This window comes from Podarcis vaucheri (genome assembly GCF_965113315.1).
Source record: "Podarcis vaucheri genome assembly, chromosome: 5".
Taxonomy (NCBI): domain Eukaryota; kingdom Metazoa; phylum Chordata; class Lepidosauria; order Squamata; family Lacertidae; genus Podarcis; species Podarcis vaucheri.
Window position 1 is genome coordinate 34,095,894 of NC_138763.1, and position 15,389 is coordinate 34,111,282.

At 43.1% G+C, this 15,389-nt stretch overlaps 1 protein-coding gene across 2 annotated transcripts in view; it reads left to right on the plus strand.

Moving 5' to 3' along the window:
* Window positions 1-780: 780 nt before the first annotated feature.
* Window positions 781-15,389, plus strand: part of SLC25A36 (solute carrier family 25 member 36) — a 40,565-nt gene continuing 25,956 nt past the window's right edge. The window contains exon 1 of one of the 2 annotated variants that reach the window (XM_082221930.1): window positions 781-940. In XM_082221930.1, coding sequence (XP_082078056.1) covers window positions 900-940 — 41 coding nt within the window. In that variant the 5' untranslated portion in view covers window positions 781-899. Of the gene's footprint in view, window positions 941-4,332; window positions 4,746-15,389 lie in introns of those variants that run through there. The other variant, XM_082221931.1, reaches the window with a different exon arrangement.

The following is a 15,389-nucleotide window of genomic DNA, read 5'->3' on the forward strand; positions in this document are numbered from 1 at the left end:
TTCAGAATCGCGGTTTGTACTAGGGAAGGACCACAACAAAATTCGAAACAGTAACAATTAATTGCCCATTTCTTCAAAATCCAATGTTTTAAACAAAGTGGATGAACTTGACCCCGTGGTAGCCAGCCGCTTTTCGAAGGCCGATAGTACACCTTCAGCGCCCCCTCTAGGTAATCCCAGCGTGCCCCTCCCGGCGGCACTACTGCCCACTTTGGGCACCACTGGCAGTCCGTTATATGGCAGTTCCATGCGTTCAGCGTGGAATTGTATACAATACTGTGGTGCCTCAGGTTACATACGCTTCAGGTTACAGACTCCGCTAACCCAGAAATATTACCTCGGGTTAAGAACTTTGTTTCAGGATGAGAACAGAAATTGTGCTCTGGCAGCATGGCGGCAGCGGGAGGCCCCATTAGCTAAAGTGGTGCTTCAGGTTAAGAACAGTTTCAGGTTAAGTACGGACCTCTGGAACGAATTAAGTACTTAACCCGAGGTGCCACTGTACAGTAGTTGAAAGGGCCCACCAGTGTCATCTAGTCCAACCCCCTGCGATGCAGGATTATTTATTTATTTATTTTGCCCAATGCTGGGCACAAACCCACGAGCCTGCGCGACGGAAAGAAACGGGGGTGGCTGGGCAGGTGATCCGTAGGTTAGAGCCTGCTATTGCACGCCCCTTTATCCCCACTTCAGCATGGATTCCTCCTTTGGCACGCGCTCGCTCCTCTTCCCGCAGAGACGCGGTTCGCTCCTCGGCCGGCAGGGGGCAGCCGGCAAAGCCCCTCCTTCGGCGCTGCGCCATTGAGCAGCCTAGGAGAAAAGGAAGTGCGCTGCGCCGCCTCGCGTCCTTCCCTTCCCCGGCCTCCCTCCCGTTTTGCTGGGGACGAGAATGAGAGAGAATGAGCCAGAGAGACACCCTGGTGCATCTGTTTGCTGGAGGGTAGGTGCGAGCGGGCGGGCGGGCGGGGGCTGCCGGGGGCGCGCGCGGGAGAGGGAGGAACGTGTGAACGCAGCGCCTCTGCCTTTGCAGTAGCACGAGAGAGATCCGCTCGGGGAGCAAGCGGGCCAGATCGGTTTGCTTACACAAGGCCTGCCGGGAAGGGAAAAGGCGACTGGCTGGGGGTGTTAAGGGAACTCCCGGAGGGAAGCGGGCCCGCCTGGGGAGAGACCCGAGGCAGCGTTCCGGAGAAAACCTTCCCTTCTGCTTCTCGGCTGGGCTGCGGCAGCCGCGGTGCAAATGGAGTAGGAGCAGCAACTGCTGCAGGGTGGGGTAGGCGCTGAGGCTTGCATTCCTGATCCCTCTGAAATCCGGCAGGGCTGATTTCCTGACAAAACAAGAGACGCTTTGCACAGGCACCCGGCCTGATCCAGCGCCAGAGAGGGGTGGGAAGGTAGCAAAGGAGCAGAATCTCTCGCCTTGTGTTGACTTTGGGCGGAGGAGCCTCTTCCTTCCGTATCTCTCTCTTCTCCCTCCCTCCCCCGCTTTCGCATCCTTAATTGGGAAGGCCGTGACGTCACCTTTTGGGGTTGTATTTTGCGCTTGGGGGGAAAGGGGAGGAGACAGTGGCTCTACACCGGTTGGTTTTGTGTGGGACTTAATTAAGCAACATTCTGCAATCCTGACCACAACTACTCAGAAGCAAGTTATGCTGAAGTTAGTGGGGTTCACCTCCAGACAAGCGGGATTAGGATTGTGCATACAGGTACCCTGAAGACGAAGGTGTCAATATTTGGACTATTTATGTAGGACCCCTTACTTCATGGTAGTACAGGAACAACCATTTAGGGGGAAAACTGAGCAAATTTTTCAGCGCATGCTGCTGAAAATGTCATAGAATCGTAGAGTGCGTGTGGAACCTCAGGCCTGGGGGCTGGGAGGCAAATGTGGCCCTCCTGGTCTCTATATGATTCTCCCCTCTGGATTCTCTGCAGCCCCCCCCCCCTTAAGCCACCCTGCTTCCTAACACTCATGTTTTTGCATTGTTTAAAACATGTCTTTTACCTCTGACAATGCTGCTTAGGTCACTGGATGGTAGATAAAGAGGAGTTCGAATGCATGTGTGTAGAAACTTGCCTACTGTATAAAGGGAGAATTTACATTCATTCTTTATTATTTGTGTACTGCCCTTCCTCCAAAGATCACAGGGCAGTTCACCACATAAATTCATCATTCATCAGGTTTTACATATGTGGCAAGGAATGTGGCCCTCAAGCTCAAAAATAATAATTACCTATTCCTGGGCTAGACCCAACTTTTATACCTATTCAGTTTAGTTTCTCTTCTATACTGTGGCCTGTTTATTTTGTGTTTCTAATTCTGCCAATTGATTCATGTAATGTGGTCATCTGCTACCCTCCCCCCCCCCAATTATCCTAAGGACACTTTTCTATATCCAGAGCCTCTGCTTTTCTATTCAGGAATAAAGCCCTCGTGATTCAACGGGGTTTGATGTTGTGTAAATGTGCATAGAGCTGGAATAATATAAGTTTTATGAACAAGGAAAGGCTTTTCTTCATGAGATGTTGCTCTTGAATAAGCCAGATTCCATTTATTTATTATTTATTTGTTTGTTTATTAAATTTGTATACTGTCCCTAATCTGTAGATCTCAGGGCAGTTCACAACATAAAAATACCAGATAGAAGCACAAATGTGTCTGACTTAAAAGAATTTCCATTCTCATAATTACTAGATTCATTTGGGTTCAGCTAATTGATAGGCCAAAAGGACACAAGAATGTGTTGTGTGTGGAGCTGAAGCCAAAGGAGGGGGAAGGCAATTGAAATGTTAATGTAATCTTATACATGTCTAAAATATACTGAATTCAGTGGGGCTGACTCCCAGGTAAGAATTGTAGCCTAGCAATGCAATCCCAACACCCATGTTGGTGGCTGAAGGAGGGGCGTAGAGGGGCCTATGTTATTTTTATGAAGCTTGTGAAATCCCACTCAACACTAATCACGCTTTTGGAGTGTTAACGGGGGAATCCTATTTCTCCAATACCAGGGGCCAAAAAACTTGCTTAAAGTACAATAAAAGATCCTGTTGCCCAGTAAGAATTACTAAATATTGCATGAAAAAAGCAAGTAGTTTGGAAAATGCCCTAAGAGCAGGGGTTGCATGGCTGCCGAACGCCATTGGGGCAGGAAGCTTAAAATGGTGGGGAAACTATAAATCTCTAAAAGGGAATGTAACCTTCCCCCACCACGCTCGCCTTTAGTATTTATCAAACACTTGCATGATCTGACAGAAGTAGGCAGAACAGTAAGCTGGAGAAGGATAGCATTTGCTTTTCCTCCAAGTCTTAAAAATCTGATCTTGGTTTTGAGGGAACCAATCTGCAACTTGGGGTTTGTTTATTAAATTCACACCTAGCCCTCCCTCCCTCCCGCGGTAGCCCAGGGCAGTAAAAAAAAAGTGACAAAATAAAAACGCATTAAAAGAAATTCCAATATAAATGCTGACTGGTGTTAAATAAGCAGCCCCACCCCGGGACAAAAAACCCAACAAAACAACCCTGTTTGCTTGCAGATCCTCCCCTAGGCAGATGGAATTGGCTTTGGGGTGAAACCTCTGGTTTAAGGAGCATAAATCCTGTAAAGCCTAGGAACGATTTGAACAAGGCTCACTTCCTTTCCCTTTCCCTCTGGCCCAAGAGGACAGACAGTCGAGTTGCAAAAGACCGGCGGCGTGCACAGCCCGTCCGTCCGTCCCCCTTTACCTGCAAGAGCCAAAGGTGGAGAGATAGCGCTCTAATCCGGGCAGATAACGTTTGTGAGCCTTTCCTTGCTGCGGAATCCGTGTGAACCGCACGTCTCAGCGCTCAGTATTGGGAGGGGGTAGCAGCTCCCGAAAAGTCCAACGGGCATTGCTTGCTCCCAAGTAAGCACGGGCATAGGATCTGGCCCGGATTTAGGTTTGATGAGCTACTGGGGCCCTTTATATGTCCAACTGTACTTTGACAGCAACAAATTGTCGCTGTTTTTTGTGCTGAATATATGATAATTTATGGACCTAATAGGGATATAAAGCCCTTTGCACATTACAAAATATGTATTTTATCAAAGTAATTGTTGAAATGAAATACAATTAAGAAGTATATGAATAGTGAAATACAATTAAATTTTGGGGGGCCCCCAAGAGAGTGGGGCCCTAAGCTACAGCTTGTTTTAGCACGCTGTCTCCCTCCACCAGAGCTTTTGCAAATGCATCGGGTTCCTCCCCCGCCTCCTTCCCTTCCATTGATGCGCTGGCTGCGCTGAGCGCCTCCGATCACGTGCGCAAAGCCTGATTAAAGCTTGGGCCGGCGACGTCACGCCGCCCGCGAGCCAATGGCGGCGTCTGTTTATATTGGGCCTCGTTTCGCGTTGGAAGAAGCGAGCGGGCCTGGCCGTTCGGTGCCTTGGAAGCTGCCTGTCGCTGCGTATCCCCGGCTGGGCGAGGAGGCGGAAGGAGGCGGCGGGGTGGCGAGTTCTCTGGGGCTGAGGCAGGAGGAACCGTTTGGGAGAGGGTCGTGTGGGGGCCCCTGAGCGCGGCAGGGCCGAGGCTGCTCCCTCCTGGGCTGCCTTCCTCTCCGAGGTCGATGGCAGCGCTCCTGGCCCCGCGTCCTCCTCTCTCCTCAGGCTGCCCAGGAGCGCCGGGCGGAGGCTGATCCTCTCGCCGCCGCCTTCCCCTCGAGTGTCTTCCTGGGACGAGCATGAGAAGATGAACCAGAAAGACACTTTCGTGCACCTGTTTGCTGGAGGGTAGGTGGGAATGGTCACTGGCCTTTTGCCCTTCTCCTCCTCCTCCTCCCCTTTTTCTCTCCCTCGTTCCCTTTCTATCGTTTCTTCACAACTCATACCTTCTCCCTCAGCATCCAAGTGCTGAGGGAAAACGAAACTTATTTGGTTGGGGTGACTGAGGAAATGTTAGTTCTTCTGCCCAGAATGGGCAGAACGGGATAGAGGAGACTCGTCTCGGGCGCCGGGAGACAGAACTGCTGTTTTACTGGGTTGATTTTGGCCTGCTTATTTAGATAATCTTCATGCATCACCAGTGGCGACAAAGTCAGCATTTCTAATAAATACAAGTGGGACCTGCAGGAAAATGTTGTCACGTATCTCCAGAATACAGACCTCTCTAGTGTTGGGAAGGGAGTGTTTTGGGTCAGATTACAATCTCCCTTCTCCAAAATACCTCCAATAATTTAAGGCTTTAACCATTTTCTTCTAAATTCTTTTGTCTCCCTGCTCAAGTGATTTTGACATTATGTAAGATGTGGCAACTCACCCATCGTTGTGAGGCTGCGTTTAGGATTTTAAATTTGAAAATGTGTTCATGTCCCTAGGAAGTTTTCTGGGTATGTAGAAACTGCTGGGGTGTGTTTTTTTTTTTGGGGGGGGGGTTGTTTCCAGAGTGATAGGTGTTCAGCCAAATTTGCTGTGTTGGAGGGAACTGTAATCCTAGCAGAGCAGTGACATAAAAGTAGTAGCTTTTATTTTGATAAGGGAAAGGGAGGGATCAAGCATACTTCACATTGCCTGACACAGTGTTCTTCTTTCTAGATTGGCTTCATGGCATCTTGGAATAAATTTACTGTAATACTGTTGTCTTCTACATAACTAGTAAATAGGCCAGTCATACATACCTGGAATAAACCCATTCAACTCAAGGTGGCATACTTCTGAGTAGGCATACATAGGATTATACTGTTAGGCAGCAATCCTGTGTATACATACATATCCTGGATATATATAGGAATAAGCCTCATTGAATACGTCTGCACCTTTTTTAAAGGATCCTTTCTTTTTAAGGATTAGTTTGTATCTTGCTGACATTATTTTTCAAATAAATAAAGGCTTAGTGTTTTATTGTGTACTAAAAAAGCAGATATTTAAGTTGCTTTAAAGATAGGCCTTCTTGTATCCATAAGTAACTTTAGGGGTAGAGTTCAGGAGCTAACCTACAAAAGAATCTACTGTGACTGAATCTTGAAGGCAATGGGATGAATATGTATGGTTTTATGTCAATGTGGTAGGACTTGTTAGTTGTAAATAGAAACACTAGCCTTAACTCTCTGGAAAACTGCTTTGTGTTGGGTGAATGACACTGTGCTGTGTGGTCTCAGTTTTTCCAGGCAGATCTGAGTAGCAGGAGACCAATGTTATCTCATCTACTTTCTTGGGAAACACATTTATTGTCCCTGTCCTTTTTCTGATAAGAGAAAATAGTATCTTAGCCTTCCTTTTCTGAATGGTCACAGGTTTTACTATTCATCTCTTTTATTGTGCTGCTTTTGAACAGACCAACTACAAATATTTCTTCCTATTCTGTCTCCTCCACAAATGCACATTTTTCTACACCCCTTTTGTTTTGTGTGTGGATGAAAACCAGTGTTGTATAACTAGATAATGGGTTCAGAGACACATGACACTTACTTGAAGCTAGTAATTTTCCACTTTTTTTGGAAGGTGGCTGAGCTAGAATCTGTTTTCTGATTCAAGGTCCCATGGAATTGGCCAAAGTTCATATTGTGTAGAAGATACGGTAGAGACCTTGAGATTCTTGTTCTAGGAGTAGTAGCTGAATCCCCAAACCCTGGATCGGCAGAGCTGCAAAATATGCATGTAGTCCAATGCATAGCAGAGTGAAAGTAACTCAGGGTCATCCGTCTCAACTATTTTTGTTACCTAGCTGCTGGGGAATGCTCTCTGGCATCATTTCTCGAGTGGCATGCTTCTCTCTCCCATTTTATCTTGACTACCGAATACACATAGCAGCTGTATTTCACTTGTATTGATCATTACGCTTGACTATACAGTATATATTTGAGATAGACAAAGGAGTTGATAATACCAAAACAGCAGCACCAAAGGGAAACATTGTTTTTTTCAAATCATATTGGCTTGTAAATATGTTAATTGGATAGTTTCTAACTTTGCTTGGGTGGTGCTGGTCTTTTGAAGCTTGTTTCAGGGAATTATTGGAGAAAGCTCCATTTTGCAGCGTATTCTCAGAAAACCTTACTTATTGCAAATATTTTTCTGACAACTTGTTCCCAATCTTTCTTGCAGTCACTTTCTCTCCTTTCTGCTATCCCAAGCTTTCTTGTCAAGGGAAAGGAGAAGAAGAAATGGCTGTAGGAAAGACTACCTTGTTCTTGTTCCCCCTTGCAACAACACCGACTCCCTTTCTTTTTCCTGGTGAGCCTGGGAAGCTTTCTTCCCTCACCCATTTTCTTTGCCCAAAACTTAACTTTCAGTAGCAGCAATGGCAGGGAATGTACAATAAAGGAAGGGTGGAATTTGAGCATCCATAGGTCCTAAATGACTTACAAATAGATCCCTCCCCTGGCAATAGATATCACTAAGTTAAAAGTGGTAGTTTACTAGGACTTATTTCTTCATTTGTAATATATTTATTACATTTATATTTTATTATTTATTTATTTCATAAACGCTTATTGATTGCAAAAAAACCCCTCAAAGTGGTATATCCTACCTTCCCTCTAAGGAGCTCAAGGCTGCTTTCATGGTTCCTTCTCCCCTCTTATGATTTCACAACAACCCTGTGACACAGGTTAGATTGAGAGCTTAGGTCACCAGTTGAATCTAGGTCCTTGCAGTCCTAGTCAGACACTCTTGAGCGCTACACCACACTGCCTGGTAGCATGCATGCTCTCACTGGATCATCACCTTGTTGTGGTGAGTGGGCTTGCACGTTCCTATGACCCTTGTGAGTGAAGCCATTGGGAGTCTCGTACTCTCAGCAGGGTCACCCAAGGTGGTAAGGTCAAAGGGGAGGAGCTGGACAAGGAATGATCCAAGAAGTCCTCAACTGCAGAACAGGCGGAAGATAACAAGTGGTATGTTACAACGGCTGTGAAGGTGGGTGAAGACTGCAACAGATAAGAATCTACTAGTCGTCATGATACTCATGCATAGAGCCTTACTGCGAAGACTCTGCATTGGTCATCATGCACTGATCTACATACATAAAACAAATTCATGCACAGGTGTCTTCCAAAAACCCATCCCAAACCCAAACAAGTCCCATGGCGATCGGCAAATGGTAATGGGGGCAGGACCATGAAATTTGAAAGCCTTTAGTCATGAACCACATGACACATATCCACATGGGCAGTGGATATAGATTCAGTTGCTCTGATTCAAGGAATGTGGCAGTTGAGTAGCTCGGCAGCTGTATCCCATGATTGAGCAGTCCTATTTAGGATCTACCCTGCTCACCCTGAATAGGGGGAGGGGCTAGAAAACATATCCTAAACATAGTCTGCCTCCCTTTTCCCCCGACCGCATCCAGTGAGGTCACCACCCTGTGGTCGTAAAAGACAGTTGAACTTTGGAACATGGAATATACGAACTTTGTTGGATAACACAGATAATGAACGTCTTGAACGCAGGACTGCCATCATTGCAAGAGAATTGTGACTTTTTAACATCGATATTGCAGCACTTCAAGAAACTCGAAGAGCAGGTGAGGGACAACTGAAGGAAGAAAAAGGAGGCTACAACTTCTGGAAAGGTCTACCTGAGCAAGAACTTTGAATACATGAAGTAGGCTTTGCTATCAAAAACGTTCTTTTGAAACTCTTGTCAGAAGTCCCTACTGGCATTAATGAACAACTTTCAACCCTCCGAATAAAACTTGCCAAAAACCAACAGGCTACTATTATAAGCGCTTATGCACAAACACTGGATGCCGATAAAGACATTAAAGAATTTTTTTACTCTTAGCTGGATACCATCCTATCAGAGGCGCCTGAGGTATCCTCTGGAGTGATTTTAATGCAAGAGTTGGGTGAGATTTTGATCTGTGGCCTGGGACTATTGGGAAAGAAGGAATTGGCAACAACAACCAGAATGGAGGCTTACTTTTGACTATGTGCACAATCTTGATATTACCGAAACACTCTTTCGACAAAAAATAAATTGAAAACATATGGAGGCACCCTCAATCGAAGCACTGGCACCTCTTAGACTATGTAATTGTCTGAGCTGAAGATCACCGTGATGTGCTCCTTCCCAGAGCTATGATGAGTGCTAATGATTGCTGGACAGATCACCGATTAATACATTCCATGATGGCTATCAAGATTATACCTCAACGCAGGCTTCAAGGAAGGAAACCACGGCGCAAAATGAACACTCAAGCTCTGCAAGATCCTATTAAGCGGGATTGCTTCCAAATGACTCTTAAGGACAGTCTGCTTTTGGAGTTCCCTGACGACATCAAGGAACACTGGATCAAGCTAAAAACAACCATTATTGCAGCCTGTGAAAAAACTATTGGGTACCAAACCAAGAAACACCAGGACTGGTTTGATGAGAATGATAGTAAGATTGAATGTGTTATTGACAAGAAAAGGAAGGCCTTTCAGTTCTTGCAAAGAGAGAGAAATGGTGCTGCTAAGAAAAAAACCTATGCCAACACTAAGACTGAAGTTCAAAGAAGAACCAGAGAACTAAAGAACACACGGTGGATAAAAAAGTTAGAGAGATCCAGCACTTAGCTGACACTCGTGATGTACAGAGTTTCTTTAAAGCCACAAAGACCATCTATGGGCCAATAAATCATGGCATATGCCCCCTATGCTCAACAGATGGTACCACACTTCTAAAAGGTAAAGAAGCTACAGTATTGCACTGCGCTGGAAAGAACATTACCAGCATCTCCTCTCACAAATTCCACAAATAAAAATAGGAAATGAGCTTGCAGTATCTCTAATGGGAGAGTTGTGTACAGCTGTTAACCATATGAAAAACAACAAAGCCAGTGGACCTGATGGGGTACCTGCCGAAGTCTTCAAAGTGGGCGGAATTGAACTTACACAATAACTTCACAAGCTCATCAAAAAAAATCTGGGAGAAGAGATCCCAGCAGACTTTAGGGATGCCAAAATTATTAATCTCTTTTTAAAAGGTGATAGAATCCACTGCGTCAATACATCTCTTTATTAGCTGCGGCTGGCAAAATTATTGCAAGGATCTTAGCAAACCGTCTCCTAACAATATCTGAGGCTACCCTTTCTGAATCCCAAAATGTTTTTTTTACCTTCTAGGGGGACAGTGGATATGATTTTTACTGCTCAACAGCTTCAAGAAAAATGCAGAAAGCAAAACCAACCCCCAAATATGGCGTTTATTGACCTGACTAGGGCCTTTAACACTGTAAATTTTAATGTCCTGTGGACTGTCCTCCTGAAAATTAGCTGCCCAGATAAATTTGTGAACATCCTTCAGCTCCTCCATAATATGACAGCAACAATAGCAGGTAACAATGGCTCTCAAAGTGAACCATGTACAGTGGGACAAGTATTAAACAGGGTTGTGTTATCACCCCAACTCTATTTTCATTGCCATGATTCTGCACTTTGTTGAAGGGAAACACCCCACTGGAGCGTAATGCTGGTGGCCAACAAAAGTGGTTTAAAGACTCTCTCAAGGCAAATTTTAAAAATGTAGTATAAACACAGAGAATTGGGAAGCAATGGCTTGTGAGCGCTCCAATTGGAGAACAGCCTTTACCAAAGGTGTCATGGACTTTGAAGACACTCAAACTCAGGATGCAAGGGAGAAACATGCTAAGAGGAAGGCACGCTTGGCAAATCCACACCGTGATCAACTCCCGCCCAGAAACCTATGTCCTCACTGTGAAAGGATGTGTGGATCCAGAACTGGCCTCCACGGTCACTTACGAACTCACTGTTAAAACCGTGTTCATGAAAGACAAACTTACTCGGCTACAAGTGATCACTGAAGAAGAAAGAAGGCATGTGTGCTGCTTGAGCTGTGAGTTAAATGTGTATAGGATTATACAACAAAAGTAACATTAAGAAATAGTTTGTAGTGGTCACATTGCAAAACATTTCTCTTTTCAGCACGGTGGTATTACGCAAAGGTTGAACGTTGTGATGTTGCTGTGCTCTGTATATGTAACTTCTTCTCCTTCTCAGAATAGAACTATAAACCACTTTTTCAGGTGTGGGAAGTCAAATTGAAGGCATCTTAAGCCTTAGATTTAGACTTGAGGCATATTTTCCTAGAAGGGAAACTTATGATAGAGCAGATATAATCTAAGGCAGGCCTGAGGTATATTGGCTTCAGACTTCTGGAGAAATCAAATTGTGCCCATCCACCATCGGAATACGGCTCAGTTGGTGGAACAGATTCCTCTTCTTTGCTGCAGATGTTCCACCAATATCTGTTCTAGGGGGTTGAGGGACTCTCTTCAGTAGATTTGGGCTGCTTGGGGAACTGCAGTGGAGAAGGGACAAAAGGGAAAGTCCATCATGTGACATTAGAAGTCACCCTTCATTTAAAGCAGATAGATAAAAGTGTTTATAGGACTGGAAAGCTGTGTTGTGGGGGAAGGGGACCTTTATCTTCTAAATGCCTGTCTCTCTTTTTTTTAAACTATCTTGACAACTGTAGGCTTCTTCCTGCGTTGCTGTACAAATACGGTTTTTGCCTGGGCTTTCAGCAGCTTGTATGGCTAATCATTTACTTGTGGATTTCTGAAGCTTGATGGTTGCCTGGATGTAGTAAATTTCTTACAGCCCATTACTATGGTCTGTTGCAGGAGGTTGAAAGTGAGCTTGGATGCAAGCAGTTTCTGCCAATAATGTCCAGAGCCTGACACCTGGATTGTTTCATTATTGTAGCAATATAGTACGTGTTGTGGAAAGTCTTCCTTGAGTTGGATGTGAGCAAAGAGGGACTCCTATAAGAATATTGAGTTCTGTGTTCAATTCTTCATAAATGTCAACAGTGTCTCCCCTCCCCTCTGTATATGTGCAAGTCTGCAATTAAAAAACCCCCGTCAGTATTAAGACTCAAATCCTGATACCAAATTCCATCATTTATAGTTCCTTCCTAACAATGATACGATTATTCCAACCATGAATCTGTTTTTGACTTGGTTTTGTGGCTCTCATACCACAGCTATCCAATTAAAGAAATAATGCCTCTTAAGATAGTGCTTGCCACCTGCAGGTTTTAGAAATACGCATGTTCAAAATAAAGTTTTTACAGCTCTTCTTTAGGTCTGTCTGTTGACTTTGCTTTATAGGTAACTATTACCTTAACTGTCACAATAAGATTCTTGTTAGAGTTGGACTTTCCTTCCAGGGTCATTTGAGGTTGATGAAAAACCTGATATGGTTTCTGAAAATTAGAAATGCAGTTTTGCTTAATATTGGTGTTGGCTCAAATTATTTGAGTCATTGCTAACTTCTCAGAAAAACACAGTTTGTCTTGAAAATAGTACCAAAGCTTTGACTGTTCTTACTTTACTTATATTAGGATTTTTTAAAAAATGAATGTCATTTCGAACCTTACCTTTCCTGCCAAGTATCAGCAAACTTAGTCCTCATATGTTTCACCATCTGCGTCTCTAAATGATGCACTGGTGCCATGTCTTGGGCCATTGATGTAGATAGCATTTTTTTTTAATCAACAAATTCCTCTATGAGGAGGGTTTACTTTCATAGCTCCAACCAATAATGGAATCTCCATGTTCATAACACTATGAAGTTTCAGGGCAAACAGAGTGGTTATCTCTTCCTTGATGTTCATTGTGCTAGTTGTCTGGTGGCATCTCACTGATCGCTCGCAGAAATAGCTCTCATTTCATTAAAACTTTAGCCTGATCCAGGAAAGCAACTCACATTTTTATGTCCATGTAAACTAACCAATAGATGAATACTCCTCTCATAGATCCAGCAATAGCTTGGTAGGTTTTTGTTTCATTTATGAATCACTTCCAAAAGAGCATCCTGAATCGATTCAACACATAATAACACACCTTTAAAACAATTACATTTTTTTTTATAAAAAATGATTAATATAGTTTAAAGCAACAGCGCACACATAAAATCAATTTAGTTCCAAATGTTATATGTATTTTAAAAGGTTTGTTGAAAGAGGAACATCTATAGCACATTCTGGAAAAAACATACAGAAGGCTTCTGATATCCGGTGGGAGGGAGTTCCGAAGGGTAGTTGCCACCATACTAAAGTGCTTGGAGAGGAAGCAAGGCAGTGAGTGGTACTCAGTTGGCAGATAATGTATTGAAATATTACGTAGTTGTCAATGGGTGAAAGTGCAAATATTTTGCACCAGGTCCTATAGGTGTAATTTAGATGTGTTGACATCTTAAACTGTGCACAGTAGTGGACTGGCAACCAGAATATATATATTTTGGTACCAGCAAAATGTCTGTATTTGGCCTGAAATGCCTACACTCAGCCTTGTTGCTGCATTCTGTGGTTGTTGCAGCTTCCAAACAATCTGAAAGGGAAGCCCCGCTTTCAGAAGCTCATATATTTTAGAGCTGCTTTGAGTGTTACACAAAATATGGGAAGGAGAGCTAATATAAGAGTAGTTTGTATGCTTCAACTCTACAATTCCATGATTCTGTAATTCTTTGATTTCTTTTCACTTGATACACAAAATACATAAAATGGAGGCACAGGTTGATGACTACTCTCCCTTCATTTTTGTATACTCATTAATTTTTTAAATAAACTATCTGTCCCGCTCACAGTAATTAGCCCTGAACCTGGCTGATTATTGACAGGCTAAATAATGGAGACAATGTGTATGCATACACATAGATTGTAAAGCACTCTGTAAAAGAGCTGTAAAGCAGAGAATAGGATGAAGTGCATCCAATGACTCTTTTTATGCATAAATGCATAACTGATCTTTTAAGTTTCAGCTCTGCAAACTGACCTTGAAATGTGGGAGTTAAGCTTGTTTCCTGAGATACTCTTACTCATAATGAGTTCTGTTGCCTGTTTCAAAGGTTTTGTTAGATGCAAGAAAAGGTATAAAGAACTGGGAAAGGGAACTTACTATTTTGTTTTTTCTTCATTTGGTATTGCTCAGGTTCTTTAGCTGTTCAGCTAGCACAGTTCATATATTTATCTGTGCTGGTCACTGAGCTAAGTCAAACCCAAATAATATTATTAACACTTCATGTTGTAGAGATAATGCTCTGCTAATGCAGTTAAAATAGCTTACTGCTATGTGATAACAGAAAATAGGAGCTATTGAACATTTTAAACTGACTGCTTATTAAGAGTCCAACCTGTAATAAAAAGTATTTGTGGCTGTATATGTATAGATTTTGTTTGCAGTGCTGCTGGTACCTGTTTGTCTTAATGACCTTCCTGGTTGATGCAGACAAATCACTTGTTGCTTCCTTTGCTATATTTATGGTAACAAGCTTGGTAAATAAATAGTCCAGGTAGGAAAAAAGAATCTTTCAATACAGAGTCCCCCATGTTCTGTTAAGAGTAGAAACTTTAGTCCCATTTTAGGCACCTGGCTGTCTGACTAATTCGTACAGAAATAACATTTGTTTTCTTTAAGAGCTCTGTTGAACGCTTTCAGTTTTTGTGTGCAGATCTTATTTTGGGAAACTTCATTTTAGAAAAACATGTACCTGAAGTAAAAAATGCTGGGCAGTAAACATATGTATATATGTGTAAAATATGTTTAGTTCTTTGTACCAAATGATTCCAGTTCCTTGTAGCTCAGACAGAAAGCAGTTCATTCTGTGTTGTTGAAACTAGCAGCTTCAGTTCTTCTGATACGGTCCATTCATGAGGCTGTACCACTAGAGAACGGCATCAGAAGCTGTTGTTAAACCAGATTAACCTATTTGACTACCTAGTCCAATGTTTCCCACTTTGGCTACAGTGTTTTACATTGTTCTAGATTCTCACTTCTTTAAGTATGGAACAGCCACATTAGGATGTCACACTAAACTAGTGTAACATCAGCAAGCATAGTTAAATCTCTGGTTTGTGTCCCCCCTTCACTTCATCTTCCCTAGTTTGACTGTCAAGAGGAGTGACAGCTTCCAGATTCCTCCTTCCAATCACACTGGGGAGGAGGAAGCATGAGAGCCCAAGGCTTCCTTACGCTTGTTCATGCCTAAAGTGGCATTCAAGTGTGAAGTTTTATCTAAGTAAGCAGCCTATAATTTTGATCATTAGGAGGAAATTTAATGTAACAAAACAGAATTATAAATGGAGGGTAAAAATAGGTCCCAGGCAGGGTTCAAAGGCAATTCTGAAATATTATTCTGTATAGATCACACACGTAGTTGTTCATAAAAGCACCTCATAGTCAGAACTAGTAAAATAATATTAAAAGGCTGCATGACGTGGTATCATTTACTGTAATTGAGAGAATGTCTCTTCACCAGAGGGTAAATCACATGAATGAAGTTGAAAATGCACATTGTAATTCATTTCTATTTATAAACTTGGAAGCTTACTTGATTCTACTTTGGTGTTGGTGCAAAGACAAGATAGTTGAAAGGGTTGGTAAAGTGATACATCTAGGTCACTGGCATGAAACGTAATCTAGATGAGAGT